The sequence below is a fragment of the Erithacus rubecula genome, assembly GCF_903797595.1.
Source record: "Erithacus rubecula genome assembly, chromosome: 8".
Lineage (NCBI taxonomy): Eukaryota > Metazoa > Chordata > Aves > Passeriformes > Muscicapidae > Erithacus > Erithacus rubecula.
Window position 1 is genome coordinate 26,941,215 of NC_136659.1, and position 19,846 is coordinate 26,961,060.

The window sequence follows — 19,846 nt, forward strand, 5'->3', positions numbered from 1 at the left end:
TGGTGTAGGAGGAGTCAGTCCACAAGGTAGAGAACAAATTTTGATGGAATAAATTTTGTCAGTAATAAATCTGCATTTAAGTCTCCACTGGGACTAGGGGTATAACTTCCTCCTCCCAGATTGTTTTGCATGCATCACATAATCACTTTGTTTTTGAAGCTCCTGAGAATATTTCTAGAGAAGTCAAGAATCAGTACTTTTATAAATAAGGTGAATGAGAGGAACTTCTTCAGTTTTCCTGTGCTGCCCCAGAGACAGGCAGACTAGGTACAAGTTCTTAACTTTTGAGGGGTTTATCAAAGGGAGAAGATAATCCAGGCATTTAATATTAGATACTATTAATGTGCCTTTATGGCACCATGAATCAGTGCCCCAGATGCAAAAACAATTTCTTCCATATCACATGGCCAGCAATTAATGGGTAACTTTCAGATAAACAGTTACCAACTTCCCACTAAATCTTCCCATTAAATTAAAGGTATTTTCCATAAAGAGAGAAAAAAGTCCTTAATGTTTAATCAGGCAGCCCCTTATTTTGCTTTTCTGTTAGAGAATTAAACATGAATGCTTTGGGGCTCATATGAAGGAATGTGGGAGAAAGCAGGGGTGCAATTCATGAGGGAGATTTCTGGAAGGTTGTAAAATAAAATGGAAGGGGACATAATCCCTTCTCCAGTCCAGTTCCCACCATCTATTGACTAGAAATTGCCTGTGTGCCAGGAATTTCTGATTCAGGGACCTCAGCTAGTTAAGAGGAAATGTATTTTAAAATCAAATGATTGCACATGAAATGGTAAGATTTAGGAAGCATGAGGGAACTTGTTTGATAGGCTAATTTTTTGCTGTTTGATTTCCACCCTTACAGGAGGGGTGTGTAAAGATCAGCCTGGCCCTTTCTGTGTGAGCAGGCTGTAAAAGCAAGGCTTGCATGATGTAAAACTGTTGGGTCCTCTGAGGCTGCACTTCAGACACATTTTTGCACTGTTTTTGACACAGTGCTGCTGAGACCCCCTATACACAGGGCAGAGGTGTTAACTGAGCCCTGTCTGGCCTTCCTGTGGCTCCTAAGGCAGCACTGCTGCTGTGCTGTCAGTACCTGTGTCAGGCACAGTTTCTGATTTGTCACATTTGTTCTCTCTAAATGTGAAAGTGTCTGTGAGCAAAGCACAAAGCAGGCACACACAGGGACTGAAACTAGCCTGCACTTTGTTGGATGCAGAGGGAAGTACCAGATGAGTACTTTAAATATCCATTTTCTATGAAATAACCATTAATGCAGTAGAATAATTACAATGATTCAAACCACTGTATTTTTTCAGCTTTTGTGCAGTGATAATGTGCTTCCTGATACATTTGATAGATTAGCTTTTGTTTACCATCTTCTCAATCTTGAGACTTCTTGGAGCTTCCATTGCCAATTAATCTTAACTTGCTTATTTTAGTGCTGAAGAGACACTGCTAAAATTTCAAGGTTCCATTACCTCAGATAATTTTCTTTTTCTATTCAAATCCACATCTTGGGTCAGAGCAGACTCACAGTATGCTACTCCATTCACTTGTGACTCCGTGGCAGTATTTGTTACACTTACACATATGCTGAGATATTTTAGGATTCGGGGGGTGTGTATACATGCATATATAAAGTATGTTTATATATAAATATTTATGCTAAGAAATGTATCTCTCATCTGCCATTAGAATTTAAAGCAGAAAGTTGAGTATTCTGACCTTTGTCAAGCTTTCAGCTGGAGTGACAAACCTTTAGGCAAAGGCCACAGATATATATCTTAGATGCAAATTAAAATGAGATCTGCCTTTTCTGTGGCAGCATCCAGTCCAAATTACTTAGTATGTAAAGGAGAACCACCAGTCTGCTGCTGTGCCAATAACTCAGGGCTGAGCTGAGCAGGGCTTTAATGGTACTGAACAGTGCTTCACAGTGATTTAGCTCTGGAGGAGAAGGCTGCTGCATCCACATGGAAAAGATAGGGAACTTATTACTCTCTCTCCTGGAATATGGTGAAGCATAAAGGTTATTCCTCATGCCTGTGGAATATTTAAGGACTGAGAATCAGAATCTCAACTGTGGGAATTTCTGGGGGGAAATGTCCACTCCTGCAGACTTGATACCACAGAGGTCTTGATTTCACATTCCCTTTCCTGCCTGGGATCATCTGTGAGCTGTAATTGAGCTGTAATGACTGGTTTGGGGCAGGAGGCAGGAAGAGGGGCAGGTTCCCAATACTGACTTGGGAAAAAGTGCCTGCTGCAGAAAACCCAGTGCTGCTTGTGCCAGTCATGACCTGGACCAGATCTCCATTCTTTGGGTAGGTCTGTACCATGCCACACAGGCTGGAGTATGGGCTGGCATGTGGTGGAGAACTCAAGGACAGAACCTGGGGCAGGCTGCTGGCATCTGTGCTGCACAGCACCTGGCCCAGCTCTTCTCTGGACCCTTGTGCAGCTCTTGTGAAGATGTAATTGTCATCCCACTCATGTACCTTTAGGTTCAAAATGCCTAAAATAAGAGGAAGACAATGGTACCATCTGCAGAAGGGAAGTATGAAGGCTCAGGTGTGTGTGGGGACTGCTGTGGGGGGTTGGAGGAGTATTTAAAAGCAGTAGGATTAATGCACCAGCATTTGAGAAGCTTTTGGGGAGAATTCATGGGTTTTGTGTCCTTAGAGTACTTGATTCCATCAGCTACTTCAGGTTTACTTTCATAACTGTTTGGCTTTGTCCAGAAATGGGGAGAGGAGGCAACTAGTCTGAGTATGGTTTGGTGTGCACATGGAGCCTGGTACATGGATGGTCAGGATTTGGGGGCTACAGTCTGTATTGGGAAGTGAGCCAAATGGACAGGAGCAGGTAGACTGCAGTGCTGGACCAGCCAGGCTTGGGAGGGCAGTGGCTGCAGGTCTGTGCTCTACACCCAGAGCTTGGTTTAACACTTGCAGCCCTAAAAGGTGTCCTGGGCTGACACGTTTGCATCAGTGCCTCTTCTGGGATCAGTGCCCTGACTTTTCTTTCTTCTTTCTCTTATGCCTTCCCTGTTCATGTAGCTTATCTGGATGTGCTTTATCTGCATTTTTGCTTTTATGTGCTCTCTCTACTCTGTTATTCCAGATAATTGAGATTTGACTTTGACAGTGCATTAAATTTTAACCTCCTACTACTGTAGCACTGAAAACTGTGCAAAATAGAAGCAGTTGGTTGTGATTAGTTGTCAGAATCACAAAGGGTAACAAAAATTCCAGTAAATAATGTCTTTATGGTTTGAGGTGTTTTTGCTGCATTACTCAAACAGAATCAAGGGGGAAAAAAGAATGATTGCAGCAAAGTGAGACTCTTCTCTGCAGTGCCCAGGGACAGGACAAGAAGCAAAGGGCTCAAATTGAAACACAGGAAAGTTTGTTTAAACATCTAGAGGAAGTGGTGGTTTTCTTACTGTGGTTGTGGTTGAATATTTGAACAAGTTGACCCAAGAGGCTCCATCCTTGGAGATATTCAAAACCCAACTGGAGACAATGCTGGGCAACCTGCTGTAGTTGACCATGGTTTTGAGCAAGGGAGTTAGACTAGATCTCTAGAAGCTCCTTCCAACACAGCAATGCTGTATTTCTAGGGATAGTTATACTGGAGTTTGAGATACACAGTGGGATTTGTATTTGGTTTGAGTTTTGGTTTTGTGGATTGTGGTTTGGGTTATTTTTCCCCTTCTCAATAAGTTCTGATTTTCTCTAAACAGGAAATGCTTAATAATATAACACCCCCTCCTAATTCCTGCACAGAAACAGAAAATGTCCACTTTCAAGTTCCAAAAATGTCATTTTTTGGTTGAGATTGCTGCTTCCAAAGAGACTACAAATGAATCAATTGTGTCAGAAAGGAATTATATATAATAGACCAGTCATTAACAAGTCCAAATAATGGGGGGAGGGTACTCTGTTTTTAGATCAGTCACTTTTAATGGCAGGACTCAGCACTTATCAAATTCATTCAGTTTTTACTTTTAGTGTCAAAACACAAGTTAATAAGCACTTCTCAAAAATAAAGATTTTCAGCAGCAATAGGAAGTGGTTGTGGGGAAGTGCTCTCTTTTAATGGTTCATAGGGGGGTTCAATGGTTCATTGGCAGTTGCCAATGTTATTGACTTGCCAAATGGCCTCAATTTGTGGCACTCAACAGGGTTCACAGAATGGGTATTTTTAATAATTGCTTTGCTGGGAGCTGATTTCCGGTTCTGTGTTCAGCAGTGAAACTTTCACTTCACTGGAAATTAATTTCATCTGCTGGAAAAAGTTATTTTCTGGTGAAGCCTAACCCACAGGGCTTAACCAGAGAACACACAGAAGTAAACCATCCTGAGGATGATTTTAATGAGGTATTTTTGGGTGGAGCAAGTGGCAAGAGGCTGTGCAGTTAAAAGACATCAGCCTCCTTGGTTCTTCACTTAAACTTTTTTGTAAGGTTTTTATTTCAGGGCTGGAAGAAGTGAATGAAGGTGCCTAATTTGTGTTGCATCTGATAAAGTCCCAGCAGACTTTGGGATGTTTTTGGAGCTGTTAGAAGGGTGTGTCTTGATCTGAGGTGTTTGTGGGAGGTAGCACCTGGGTATTGTTCTGATGTAAAATGAATAGAGTAAAGCAGTAATATTGTCTTTATTGCTGTGGATGGGTCAACTCCTGGCCACCATTATGAAGAAAGTGGGAAATCAGACAGGACTTTCCTCAGCAGTAAGAAATCAGACAAGGATCTGACTAGATGACTTGTGCCCATCCCTGTGTGTTTCATCAGGAGCACATAAAATGCTGAGAGCCAAACAAACCTGCATTCATTTTACCCACAAAGTTTGTTCAAAATATTAATTTTTCTGTATCCTGGTGTGCTCCTTCTCTGTGTTTTCACAACAAAAACTGCTTGGTTTCTTCTGTCCAAGTTACACATCAAGGAATATCCAATGACAAAAAGCACTTGGCTGAGAGTCCTTGCCAGAGTGGGTCACGCTGTGAGCACAGACAGTCCACATGGCTTTTGTTGTTAATGCTGACAGCCAGGAGGGCAGTGTGCTCCTCCCACCCTGGCACACAAGCTGTCACTGAAAAGCTGTTCTGAAGGAAGCAGTAGTGTTTCCTTTTCATCCTTCCTGTTTTTTGGAGCAAGCTTGGACAAAGCTGGTTGTGCCATGTCTCATCCTTTGCACAGGCAGTTTTGGGGAGTTAATGCTGTGCTTTGGTTAAGATGCATTGCTTAAAAAAAACCATGGCAAATTCTATAGGCTGTGAGGCCTCAGCCTGTGGCTGCTAGGCCTGAGATGAGCTGTCTGGGTCTCTGCTGGGTCACTCAGCAGACTTGGGTGATGTGGTTCTGTGTGAAGTATGCACAGAGGGGGAGAATATACTCAACAGTTGAGTTTATGAGTTCAGATGTGCGTAGCAAAGCACAGAGATGTATTTAGTGTCCCATGATGGCCTCAGATTGGCTCCCACCAAGAGGTTTTCCTGTCACTTGCAAGCACATCTTGTTAAGTTTTGATTAGGAGGCTGTATCAAAGAGCCTGAGCAAAATGTGTGTGTTTGTAAATGAAGCTTAAGCTATCAAAAAATTATTAAAAATATGCTGAACAGAAGAATCCCTTTCAAGGCAAAAAATCCTTGCAGGAAGGATTTTCTGGATGTTGACTGAGGCAGAGGCGAGATCTGCACCCTCTGATAATGAGGCTTTACATCCTGTGTGGGCTGGCACTGCAGAATTTTGATATGTTAGCTCTGCCACTAACTGCATTCTCTCCTGCATCAGTGATGCTCTTGTTACAAGTGCATGAGGTGTGTTCCTATCAGTGTAAATAGTGCTGATGCCACAGAGCCCCTTAACAGGCTGGGTTTGATAAAGGATGAATTTATAGACTGGTCTCTGCAATCAGGCTGGCAGAACTGCTCTTAGCCCTGATGTTTGTGCTGAGGAGAATAATTAGTGCCAAGAGAACAAGTCTGAACTGCTCTCAAGTCAGAAGTTGAGGTGCTTCCCTAGGCTGTGCATAACTGTCACAAAGTGCTCACAGTGACTGTGGTGGAATGGTGACATTAAACTAAAAGTTCTTGAGGTGATTCACGTTTGTAACCCTAAAATGATGCTGGCTTGATTAATTTTTTCTGCCAAACTTTGTTTGAGCTGCACAGGCCAGTGACACAGTGGAAATGCAGGACTGCTGGAAGTGATGCTCAGGTTTGTTCTGGATGTAGCTGTTGACCCTTATACCCTTTCTGTCCAGAGGTGACTTGCTGTACAGCTTTCCACCTCAAAGGATTGTTTGTTGCCAAATGCAAGTGCTGGTATGTTATCTGTGATTCACTGCAGTCAGTCATATCATTGCTTTGTGGAATTTTGTGACAAGTCTTTTTACTTTCCTCACTTTACAGTTTGACCTGTTCTGATGACTTTGTTCCTATTGTTCATGTCTCATGGCTATGGTTTCCCAATAATTTGGGTTTTGTATGTTTTGTCTCTTTTGTATACCTTCAAGGTATTACAAAATAAGAGTTCAGATAGCTTGGGAAGAAACTCAACAAAATCCACCAGCAGACTGTGAAATTTGGAGTAGTTTGCCTGTTTTTAATAGTAGCCTGACAAGCCGTGGTTGACCTGATGCTTAATGAAAACCTCGTAACATTTTTCAAATCAAAGGACATGTCATCCTCTTTCAATTACTAATGTCTTGTGCCTTAGAGATATGATTATACTATGGTGTCAGGTCAGGTCATCAAATGAGCTTTGAGTCCAGATATGCAATAAAAACACCCTCCAGTTCTCTACTGGTAAAACAAAATGAATTAACCTTTCAGTTACATCCCAAATGCCTTTTTCAAATCTGCCTGTGGATTCAATAACTCCTGTAACCACACGAATTGCATTGGTTTAAGCAGTATGCCCCTTTTCAGCTCTTATCTGTGCAATTACTGTCTGTGGCCTGTCTTTCCTTGATTGACCAAGTAATATTCTTGTTTTAATTCTAGTTAATCGCTTGGAACTCTTGAAGTGGAAACAGGCTTTGCTTGACTCTGTGGTGTAGCAGCTCCCGGGCTGGCTTTGATAGTGTGCAGAGTGGCTGCTTGCACTTGCTTAGGATTGCAGTCATTTAAAAACCAATAACAGAGGGCACTATCTACCCCTGTTATTTAAACGGTGATGATTTCAAGCAGAGATGGGGAATTGGAAAATCATTCTCTGCTCTGCACTTTGCACGCTGAGGGCTCCATCCTGCCACGTGCTGAGCCCTCTGAGGCCCTGATGGTTTCACAGCTGAACAAATGGAGTCAGCACCTTGCAGCCTGACTCCCTGTCAGGCAGGATTGTGAGTCACTTAACCTCTTCCTGACTCTATTTAACCTTGGATGTAATGACAGAGGGGGATAATCACGTCTGTCTCTCTTAGGGGCAATTTGAAGCGTAATTAATTGATATTAGTTAAAGCATTTGAGATCACCCGTTGAGAAGCACTAAAGGAAGTGGGGGGCTGAGGGGGGAGCAGAGCCCTTTCTCATGCTGAGGGTAAAGCACTGCACAAATGCCACAGTCTTGCAAATCACTGGGCTTTCAGAGCCCCTCTAAGGAGTTGGCCAGGACTTTGGTACAAAAGTACTGACAGTTTAAGTTAGTGTATTTAATATGAAAGCAGTCTACATTATAATGTGTGCATGTTTAAACTATCTCCTTGAAAAAAAATCTCATGTAAAATATATGCACATCCCTTTGCTACTTTATTTATCAAGGTTTTATTATGTACAAGATGCTAAAAAAATGCACAGCAACAACACGGGTAGGGGTATAAATCATTGCATATTAATGATGGGCAGAAGGTATAAGGCAGTGCTTTCTGAGGTCAGAATGCCTGATCTGTGCTGCTGTAGTGTTGTGGTTGGGATGCTCAGGTTAGGGTTGGTAGGGGCTGTTGTCCTTGCCTGGCCCAGGCAGTGCTGGCCTCCTGCAGCTCTGGCCACTCGGAGGTGGTGACACGAGGACAGCCAGTCCATGTCACTGCTGTAGCAGTCTCAGCTCAAGGACAGCTGTCTTCTGATCAGGTAGAGAGCCCTGTGTGAAAGCATCTCTTTCAGAAAACCATTTCCTTTCAGACTAAAAATCACTAGTGATGGGAAAATGTGAATTTCCATCTAAATTTGACTGGCTTCAGCACGCAGCCAGCTCTGAAGCTTACTCAACCTTTGGCACCTTGAATAGCTCGTTATAATGAAATTTAGAGACTGACTTTTCTCAATTTCTATCACTTCTTAATCTTTGGATTTAAGCTGTTGACACACTAAGCTTCCTGACTCTCTTTGCCATGAAACACATCTTTCAGTTCTGTTGTTTTACTTATGGGTCCTCTCAACCCCCTCCAGTTTGAACTCATGGTTGATTTGTGGGCCAGAACTGCAAACAGCATTTCAGAAATGCCAGGCATAGAGGCCCTCTCTACATCTGCTTACTATTTTAATCTATATATTCAGTGAAGTTCCTTTTGACAGCTCCATTATTTTTTTTTCAAAACTATATTGCTAGAATTGTTTGGATTTCTTTCCTTCTTCTTTCTTAGGTTTTGGGGTTAGGGTTTGAGGTTAGGGTTAGGGTTTGGGGTTAGAGTTAGGGATTCAGGTTTGGGTTTGAGGTTAGGTTTTGGGGTTGGTGTTAGGGTTAGGATTTGGGGTTAAAGTTAGGGGTTAGGGTTCGGGTCTGGGTTAGAGTTAGGGTTTGGGGTTAGGGTTAAGGGGTTGGGTTAGGATTACCCTAAATGTATTAGAAGGAAAAGAAATCCAAACAATCCTGGCAATATAGTTTTGAAAAAAAAATAATGGAGTTGTCCAAAGGAACTTCACTGAAGACAAAAATTAGAATAGTAAACAGATGTAGAGAGGGCCTCTATGCTTGGCATTTCTGAAATGCTGTTTGCAATTCTGGGCCCACAAATCAACCAAACTGGAGGGTGTTGAGAGGACCCATAAGGAAAACAACAGGGGCTTCCCCCAGGGGTCAGGGCCTCATCCACTTGAGGGCAGAGTTTGAATTTCTTTTCCTTCTAATACATTTAAAGCCCCTTATACACTTAAAGTATCATTATTACCTCTGCTGACTGTAGATACTGCTTTGATGTGCATTTGCTTCCTTTATCTATTTTGTACAAATTGTTAGCTTTTGATTTATATTCATTAAAAAACAACTTCACCTTTCTTCTGTGTGCTATGCTAATACAGCTTCCACTCTTCTAAGGAAACTGAATTAACCTTGTACTCTTCAGCTGTAGAGAGTTTATATTATATCACTGGGCTTTGTTGTTTCAAATTAAACCAAGCATGAAGTAACTTAGCTGAAAGGATGTTTTTTCGATATTTAAGCAAATAGAAACCTCTGTTTTTGGAAAGAGGACTTGATTCCTTTAGGCAGTTCTGAAAATTTGCCACAATTTTATTTTAAATATAATGAGGTGACTGTTGTACAACAGGGTGCATCTGTTTCATGCACTACTCTTGAGACATCTTTAGAATTGCCATCTGGTCCTAATACCCTTGTACACTGAAGTTCTAAGAATCTCTTAAGTTTTACTTGTCCCTCACTGTCATCTCTAAACAATTAATTGGTTAAAAGAAAAAGAAGCCCTCTTCAATGAAAAGTCCTCCATTTGAATGTAATGAAGAGATGTAGGTTATTCCTTTGGTTGTTCCACTGCTTTGAAATCCTCTTTGCATCCCTTCTGCATCTCATGGGATCCTGCAATTATGGAAAATGTTTTCGCAGGGTATTGTTATGTTTGAAAATTTATCAAATTGCTACCACATCATATCAGTTTTGTGTCATTCTTACCTTACCTGAAAAATGGGTTTACATTATTTTTTCCTAGGTCTGCTTTTTGTTTAAAAAACAAAAATTCAGTTCACAAGGTGATGCGAGCACTTAGTTAAGTTTTTCTATTTCCCCATATCTTTGTTTTACATCATGTAACAAATGTGTTGTGGCATTGTTTTGGAAATCACATCTAGCTCAACCTTGCAGTTCTTTACTTCTTCACTGTCCTCAAAGCAGTGTTTCCACAAGAATGAAGTTCCAGCCCCTTTCTGTACCCAAACCAATGCTGGCTCCTTGAGTCTTTCCTCAGAGATACCCTGAGAAATGCTGTACCTTGGGGTTGTTCCTGCTATCAGTAAATGCAGTCCATGGAAAATAAGGTGGGTTATATATTTTCCATCACTTCATCTCCCTAAAGACCCACTAGCTTTCCTTTAAATGCCTCTCTAATTAGAGGAGATTTAATCTGACTCCCTCTCCCCTCAGTGATAATGGCTCTGAGTGAAGCTGCTTGCTTGCCTGCTTGATTTCCCTCATCTGCTGTTCATCAGCCATTCCTCTTGGATTTTTCCCACAGAAACCATATTTCTCCATGTTGAGAACTGCTTGGTATTCAAGGTGAGGAATGTGATGGTACCTGCTCTAACTGTACCACACCTAGCAACTTTACAACATGGTAATGGTGGAGAAAAATCTTGTGGAAAATACTGGGTTTGTGTAAATTTTTAAATTTCAAGTACAAAGGCAGAGAGAACTTCAGAAGTCCTCAGTTGCAGATGTTTTCACATGGATCCAGGGATCTGTGATTTAAGCAGGCAGCTCTCATGCCCCAGCAGGTGCCACCATGGACTGTGTGGGGGTCCTCCAGAGAGCCAGTTCTGAGCACAGAGCTGAGTGCCTGGCCAGAGCTCAATTAAAGCTGTTTTGTTTGCTGATTGTGAACAGGGAATGGCCTCAGCACATGCTGCTGCACGTGCCTGAGATGGCAAGTTCTCTTTCTTCCTACCAGGTGATGCAACTGTGTTTCTGCATTAGGAAATAAAGTTATCTTGAGATATAGGAATGATTAGAGGTTTTGAGTGCCAGTACTGGGATCCTGTGGAAAGGCTGGATGTTTCAGGAGCAGCTTTCTTTCACATTTCTCAAGCCAGGCACAGGAAATTACTGTTAAGTTCACATCTGCTCTTAACCCTGTTGAGATCAAATTTGACACTGTTGTAAAAATGAAAAAAGAAAATTGTTAAAGCAAAGCCCTGCATCTGTGTTAGAAGACTTGGCTCCCAGAAGTGCTGCTTTTAATGTTGTTCAGTTAAAATTCCACTTCTTGTCCTTGCAGGAAGTCTGTGTGCTTACCAGAGAATCCAAATTATTCAACTAAAATGAATTTTCCCACTTGTTTAATCCATACTGACTGAGAAGGGGCAGGACCTCTTGGTTCTTGACACCTTACCCACACCTTCATATACCACTGGTTTAATCTCTTTCCATTGCAGCCCATCTGAAAAGTCCTTTGTAAGGAGGCTGCACACTTCCTATCCTCGTGTACTGTGCTCAGTACATTTCCTTTCCTTGCACTTTGGAATCTAGAAGATAGTGTTAGCACTTAAAATAAACGTGTGATAGTGGGTGTGAAGAGGGAATGGGGAGAACAAGTTTTCCGTCTGTCAAAATGAAGACATCAACCTCTGCTTTTATTTTTTTTGGCATGTGTGCTTTAAATAGAATGACTGGGTTGGGTGACTTCCAAGTGTTTGCTGCATTTGGCAATCCTTCTAAGTTGTAACAGATGAAGTTCTGCTGTTCCATATGATGTGCTCCTTCCCCCTTTTTCAGTGACTCCTTGAAGCTCCTTGGGAATTCAGTGTAGCATTCACATCTGTTCTGTGGATGGATGTCCAAGGCTAACAAAATGCCTACTGGACTTGGAGGCAGCTCTGCCAAAAGCCATATGGTTGTGTTTTAGTTTTGTGAGCACAGTGCAGTAAAGAAAGGAGGTTGGGCCAAGAGAGAAGTGAAGGGAGGAGGGATGGAGCTTCAGATGGGTGAATGAAGGTAACTTCTCATGGTTTGGTATAGGATTTGGTATTTTTGTGTGGAAGTATATGCTTGTTACTTGTGGAATGTGGCTCATGAAGAGCTCTCACCTGCAACAACTTCACTAGGAGCTTTGAGAGAGGCCTTACTGTCCTGAAATAGCTTTTATTGAGGATTTAAAAGATGAAATCTGCATTTGAAGCTCAAGATCATAAGCAAAAAATGGAACCTGAAGATTTAAGTTTTTAGAAGCCTTTATGTTTTAGTGTAACAGTTGGAAGTGCTTTCCAGAAAAACTGCAGCATATAGTTAAGAACAAGTGTTCCTGTTTTAGAGGTGCCTGATTTTTATCCATTTTTTGTTTCTGAAATTCTTTTTAGATGTTGTCACCAGTTCTGATTTATTTGTGTAGAACAGTGTTAACAAATCAACTGAGGCAGTCCCCCCACAGTACAGGAAATTATCCAAGATTTGTTAAGAGGCAGGCTTGACCTGCAGGCTCTTCAGTATCAGGCAGACAGGCCAGACAAGTGGAAAGAGAGAAAATGGGTCACCAAAGTGGGCTGATGTACATGGGAGCAGCCTGAAACCATAGCCTCCTCCTCCTCTTTCTTCTCTTCTTCCTCCTCCTCCTTTTCTTTCTTGACCATTTTCTCCCAGGCAAGCACTGAACTGCTCAGCAAGGTTAATAGTTTGCAAGCTGTAGAACACTGCACTATCTCCCACTGAAGCACAGCAGCCATCGTGCTGCAGAAAGAGTTTGAAGCCATTAAGATGGATTTACAGAAGTGCCTCAGTTTCCCAGGAAACTACTGGAATCTACTGGATAGACTCTCAGTGTATTTACACAGGTGTGTCACTGCAGTGCTTTCAGAATCCTCTTCTGAAGAAAGAAATGCTCTAAAATTCAAAGCAGTGCATATAAGCAAATAAATCACATTTTGGTGAAGCTGGAAGGGGTATTCAGCCTTTCCTTTCTGGAAAGGGGTGTACAGAGTTTATGCACAGATACTGTTTTTCTTGTCAGCTGAAAGAGTGAGTGTAGCTTAGGAGGGTGGCTGCAAGTCTCCTAAGAGGGCATTTGTTCAGCCCTGATTTTAAAGTAACACAGACACTTGTTCATCATGTAAAATACTGGTAAACAACAGTAGCATAAGCTGTAATTGGTGCTTGTGAGCAGCTCATTTGTGATTTTTGTGCTCCTACCCAGAAATAATAGCAAGATGAACTCCTTTGCCAGCATTAAACAGGTTTGACTGAAGTGCATCCATTTCTTTTTAATATGTATCTAAGCAAAAAATAGTGTACTGAGCCTTTGCTTGGGATCAGCCTCTGTGCTGGGTTTGAAAAAACAGTAATTTATTAAACATACACAGGTATTGTCCTTCTCAAAGCCTTACTTAGTATAGTAATGATGTTTTGAGATTAGTTTAGATTATTCATATACAATGATTTGTAGACATTGCTTCTGAATTACAAGCACTCATTGAATCAAGAGAACAGTTCTAATTTCCCTTCTGTGACTTCTGAAATGTTTGAGTAAAATTAGTGTGTATTTAAGCAAGAGGTTCAGCTGGACTTTTGTTCAATGCTGCAGTGGTACAAAGAAGTATCAGCTCATCTCCCATACAAAGCTCTGGGTTCCTGTGTGCTGTGTCTGTAAAACTCTTCAGGGGTGGTGAAGAGCAGGAAGGTCTCCAGGAAGGTCAGCAGCAGTTCATCCTAACCTGGGACTGGACATCTGCTCTCTGTCCATGAAAGATACCTGGCCTATTGGACTTGCTTCTCTTCCTCTCCCTTATGTTCTCAGTGGCTTGGCTTTAACACAGGCCATTTCCAAACACTTATAAATGCTCCAAGCAATTTCCTTTCCAACTTCCAGCCTCCTTCTGTTCCCTGTGCTGTCTTTATTCCCATGCCCAAATGCAGCTGGTATCTGTGGCAGCAGCAGTAATAACCTACCTGGCAATGACAGGAGGTACAGAGCAGGGCAGTGGTCTGTCTGTGGCTGGTGCACTTGAAGTGCCTTAGGGGACTGGTGATGGAGAGGAGCCCCTGCACCATGTCCCCTATTATGGGATGTTGTGTAATTGTAAATCTACACCTAAACTCCTTGAAGTCACAGGCATTTTAAACATGTGCTTGCTTTCACATAGTTAAGACATGGTCTACACATGCTTTGTCCTGCTCATTCCAGAACTGGAGAGCTCCTGTCTAGAGTGATTTTTGATTCAAATTTTGCACTGATTCACCTTGTGTCTTGAGTTTGTCCCAATATCTTTCCTACAACTAAAGTTTATGATGTCTTTTTTTTTTTTTTTCCTGTGTCAAACAGGGTGTCCTCACTGTAAAAATGCCATTCCACATTTCACAACTGCTGCTGAAGTCTTTAAAGAGGATCGCAAGGTAACTTGCTGTTAATTATTTCTGTGATTTTTAAGAATGTTTTCCATAATTTATAATTTATAGGCTTTGCTTATTGATAAGGTAATAGGTTTGTAGGTAAAATTGCTGTTACACTAAAAGAAATGTATCTGCATCATAGGGGTTGTATCTTTTATGGCCAAATGAATTTACACTTCCATCCTGTTCTGTTTTCCCTAATTTGCTCTCTTTTATGTTTAAGTCTTTGTGTAAGTTACTTACACAAGTGAAACACAATTCTTCCTCATTGAGGGATTAAATGAAGATAATTCATATCATCTCTGTTCTCCTTCAGCTTTTGTCAGGTGTTGGGTACATGTAGAAAAGCCACAAGTTGTGTGACAGTCCCAAAGACTCAATCATATAACTAACAAATCCTTGCTTGCATAGCACAAAGTGTATCATTGTAACTTGGCTGACTTGAGCACAGGATGCTCTTCTAGGACCTGATGCTTCAGCCTTCAAAATGCATCCAATGGCTGAATCACACTGGGCAATTTCCTTGCATCAGTTGAACCTTTTTTTTTTTAACTGAGCACATCCAGATCTAGGATTTAGAAAACAAAACAAAAAAACCAAAAAAAACCACCTTGAGCCCCTGGTGTTTATTATCTTTCAGTGAACTGAATTTCATTCTGATCTCTGAATTTGTTCCAACTTCACAATCACTTTGTGTTTAGGTATGGCAAGAAAAAGATTTGGAAATTTAATATGGAAATTGCTCTCTACATCTTCCTCAGGAGGGGAAGCAGAGAGGGAGATACTGAGCTCTTCTCCCTGAAATCCAGTGACAGGACATGTGGAATAATTCAAAGCTGTGCCAGGGGAGGTTCTGACTGTACAGTAAGAGACACTTCTTTACTTCAAGGAGATGATCAGTCCCTGGAACAAGCTTCCTTAGAGAGGTGGTGAATGCCCTGAGCCCATCAGTGATTAAGCAACATTTGGACAACATCTTAACAACAGGCTTTAACTTTTGCTCAGCTCTGAATTGGTCAGACAGCTGACTAGATAACCCTTGTAGGTCGCATCCAGCTGAAATAGTTTATCATATTCTATGTTCTAAATGAAGAGGTAATTTTGTAGCAGTTGTACTCCATAACAGAAGATTTTTTGTATTTTTTTTCCTTTTCCTCTCATCTGTTCTGTAACTCAAAATGCATCAGATTGACAAGATACAAATCATTCTTGTATCACTGACTGCATAAATTAGGAGTCCATCACTTCTGCCCTCTGGCACACAGAAGATTCATAGGCATGCAGCTTTTAGTTCTCCCACTGCTGTAAATTAGTTTGCTCAGATGCCTTTTGGTTACTTCTTTGTTTCCAAGATCTCTGAGAAAGTATCCTTTTTTTCCCACTTTTCTGGTAGTTCCCAACGAAGCCTCTCTTTCCTAAACTCATTAAAATTTCAGTCAGAGGAGGTGAAACAAATGCACCAAACAACGTGAAAATTGCTTATTAGAGCCCCAGGATGCATTAACAAGCAATCTGAATCATGGCACAGTTAGTTGGACAAGGTGGTGGTGGGAAATGCTGGCCTGGGAAGCTTTTCCTTCAGACTGCAGGTTATGAAAGAATTCCAAGAGCAGAGCAGTGATTGACGGTTGCAACTCTTGACTTCAGTTTAAGGTTGAAGTGGGGAGATATAAAATGTAATGAGTTGGAACAGGAGAGCCAGTAGGGAATATTAAGGCTGGTACAGTTTTAAAGAGGTGTGTGCAGTTAGGGAGAATGATGTTATTCCACCCCAATGACTTATGAAAGTGCCAGGGGATTGATTATGGTGGGAGCCCCTATTTAATTGTGTGCAGCTGAAACCTGCCAAGGTGCTTCCTGCTGCCAGTTTGTGTCATTGTGGAAATGAAAACAAACCTGGATTAGACTTTAGAAGGGCACATTATTGCTGTTCCCACAAGCAGTACAGGTCATATTCCCATGTTTAAAACTGGACTGAGCCTTCAAACTAATTTGTAGTTCTGTAGGGTTTCAAACTTTGGTAAAAATCACTGCTTAAGAGAAAGGAAGTAATTATTCTTTCAAAAACAGGGCAAGATTATGAAGTTTCATTTTAAGTAGTAGATTCTTTTCACTACTTTATTTCTATAGTAGTGTCCTTTTTTTTCCCTGGAGAAAACTTTTTCACTTAACAGAGTATTTTAGCATTTATACTGTATCTCTCTCTTTAAAGAAGGGTCTTTTAATTAAACATTTAATCCTGCAGAAGCCAAAGAAGAATCAAAAACATTCCAGCCTTGAATTGGTTATAAATGGTATCTTAAAAGGTATCCTTTGGGAGACTTTGAATCTTTACATTGGAATTTTGAAGATGAGCAGAGCTTGAAGCTGTTAAGTACGTGTCTGTGGCTCTGCAGATTGACTGCAGGGGGTGTTTTGGTGCAGAACCCCCTCCCCTGGGGCTGTGGGTAATGCTCTGTACTTTTTCATCATCTGCACTGCTGGAGCTGGAGTTAAAAATGCACTGCTCAGAACATTGGCCCCGAATGTCAGCTCTCATTGGCCACATCACTGCTGGTGATTTTAGCCAGAATCCCCAGCCTGCTCTGGCCTGGGGCAGTCCTGGGGCTGCTGCAAAACACGGGCTGAGATCCACAAACCAGAGCCTCCAGTCTTTCCATCTTCCTGGAGAAACTCAGTGCCAGTAGGACCAGATCAGTGGAGAGGCTACTCCAGTGGCAGTGAGCGTATTGTTTCAGTTATTTAAAAGGAAAAAAAAGGTGGGGGAAGCCATCTGGAGCATTCTCAGCTTGGGGCACTGTGGCCTTAGCACACAGCCTTTGGCCAGTGCCCCACAGCTCCAGTCTGGCAGTGACCAGTGCACGTCAGAAAATGCAAATGTGAGGGTTGTCACTTAGCTGAACAGATTGAAGAGCAGGAAGGCATGTTCAGAAACTGCTCCACATTCTCTCTTGAAAACTAAATCTAAAAAATCTGCATTCTGCCTTTTGGCTGATCCTAAAGCTCAGCTTGAAGGAACTGATTTGTGATGTTCCAGCTTGGGTTTGATGAAGGAAAGCTCTTGAACTCTTCAAGGCCTCTCAGTAACAAATCTCTGGCACTAGTGCACATGTGCTGCTCTTTGACCAATCTTCCCATTTTCACAGGAGACTGTTCCTGTACAAGTGCATTGACCCAAATCAGATCACCACAGCTGGGTTTTAGTGAGTTCCCACGGAAACAGTGTGGCAGCAATTGCTGGAAAGGTGCAGCAAATGGGGTGAGCTGGGGTGTTACTGGGTCAGTCAGCAGTGAAACTGGTGGGTCCCCAATGTATATTGTGAATCACAGTTTAAAATATAATGTAATGTAATATAATATAAATATACCAACCACATGATTGTACAGTTATGCAAATGAGTTAATATTTTAGTTTGGCAAGGAATTTGGTCCTTGTTTGCTTAAAAAGCATGTGCTGGATTTCTTTCTAATTAGAATGATTAAATACAGTGATTTTAGCACTGTACATCATGTTGTACTAATGGATGTCCCTTTGCAAACTAGGCCTGCTTTGAGAACAGCTGATGAACTGTAATGATGTCATGCCACATCTGGGGAACTAATAATGAATGTCCCATTTGCAAGGCCTTTCACTTTGAGAACAGTAGCTGAATTGCAAGCTTTAGCAGACCAGTCCCTAACTGCTCTTAGGATCAAGGACAGGTGATATAAATAGAAACCTGTGGAGTAATCATAAGGAAGAATGCACATCTGTCTTATTTATAGGTGCTTTTAAGACATTTGGCAACAATAGACTTTTTTACTAGTAATCAGGTAATTGTCATTTGGAATTGATTGTACTTTCAAAATGTTGTTTGGAAGCATTTATTTCCAGGCTGCAATTTTGGTTTTACTTCTTTTAAGCTTATCAAATATCATTCCTCTCTCAAATCAATATTCAGTTAGCTATTCACTTCCATTTTCATAACAAAAGTCAATATTAGCTCTAGCAGAGATTTATTTTCTTGAATCAATAAACCAGTGTGTGGCAGTACATATTTTAACAGGAGAACAGCTAGGATTGCAGGGGGTTATTTTTACTATATCATCATGTGGTGACTGGGAGGCAAACTGTTAAAAAGAAAGCTTTAAGAACAGAAAGGAGTTACCTGGAAGGTCAAGGGATCCTGCTTTCAATTTTCCACACATTTGTTTGAACCATTGAATGTAATTGTGTTTCTTACCTGTAAGATCCCTCTAGAGCAAAAAGTTGCTTCATAATTCTGTTGGAAGGGAACTGTGATTTCTGATGTATGATTAGATTATACTTCCAGTGCTTTTTCCTTCTAACACTTAGTAACAAAGTAAGGCATCACCCTTCTGTTACAGTTGGAGCACCTGGAGATCAGCAGTCACATTTTCAGCATAGCTCCACTTCTACTGAAGCACTTAAATGAAAAGTTCTGATTCTTGCAACAGCTCAGCTTTTGTGATCAGTCCTCCTCATAAAAAAATGCCATGCTCTATTTCCTCAGAGCTCTTCAAGCTGCTCATACACTGCTCTCAGTCTATTGCTATCCTGAGTTAAGTTTGCAACTCGGTAGTTGCACTCCTAGTTTTTTGATAGAACCATGAAACGTGTGATTTGTTTTTCAAGTAAAGATATTTTTCAGTCCTAGATGTTTCTAGACTCATATTAACCTATTACTGACTATGAAGAAATGCATACTTATTTGGTGGGTTATTGTTGTTGCTTTTTTTATCATTATTGTGCATTACTGTAAATACTCACCTGATACTATTAATTATTATAGAGTGCCTACCAGTTGTGAGGATCTTCTTGTAAAATTAAGAAAGTTGGATGTGCTCCAAGAAACTTCCTTTGGGGTCCACAGTCTCTCATTGATTATCTTTTCAAATGATAACATTTTTATTCCTGCTACAGCTACTGAACAGGCTGGTCATAGACCTGAACAGCATAGGCCCTGGAGAAAGGACTTGTTTATAATGATGTATTGTCAATACCTAAGGCAGCAGAGCTTTGGGTTATAGAGAATCCATAATCCTGTGGAGTTTTGTGCATGTTGCAGATATAGCACTTACAGCTGAAAAGTTTTTTCAGTGGATTTTCCCCTCTGGTTAGAAGAAAGCTCAAGAAATTAAATTTTAGCCCTAACAATCAAAATCTCCATAAAATCAATCTTGCCTTCTGAAAGCTGTTACACTGGATTATTCCATAATACACACAGACACACACACAGACACATAAATGTTAGACCAGTGTTAGTAGAGTTTCTTTCTCTCACATATTTTTTGAGGCCTTTTGCCTCTTGATGAGAGGGAATTGGTGAGAGATTATGCCAAGTGTCTTGGCTCCTAGACACCTATTATGGATGTCTTATGCTTAATATTTCTGCAGTTTCTGGTTGATTAACTTATGGGTTTGCAGGTCAAAGCATGTAAGTCTTGCTAAGCTGTGCTCTCCAGTGCACTTCTGTGTAACTTGTTGCTGGTAGTCAAATATGCAGATCAGTTCTGAGTGGAATATTCTCCAAAAGTCTTTAACCACATTTTGAGAGAGTTTTTTTAGTTTGT

The 19,846-nt window shown here is 41.1% G+C and overlaps 1 protein-coding gene across 1 annotated transcript in view; it reads left to right on the forward strand.

Moving 5' to 3' along the window:
• The window catches only part of PDIA5 (protein disulfide isomerase family A member 5), a 96,648-nt gene that overhangs the window by 69,840 nt on the left and 6,962 nt on the right, over nt 1-19,846 (forward strand). Inside the window, 1 exon segment of the mRNA XM_079311026.1 lies at nt 14,205-14,275. Coding sequence (XP_079167152.1) covers nt 14,205-14,275 — 71 coding nt within the window.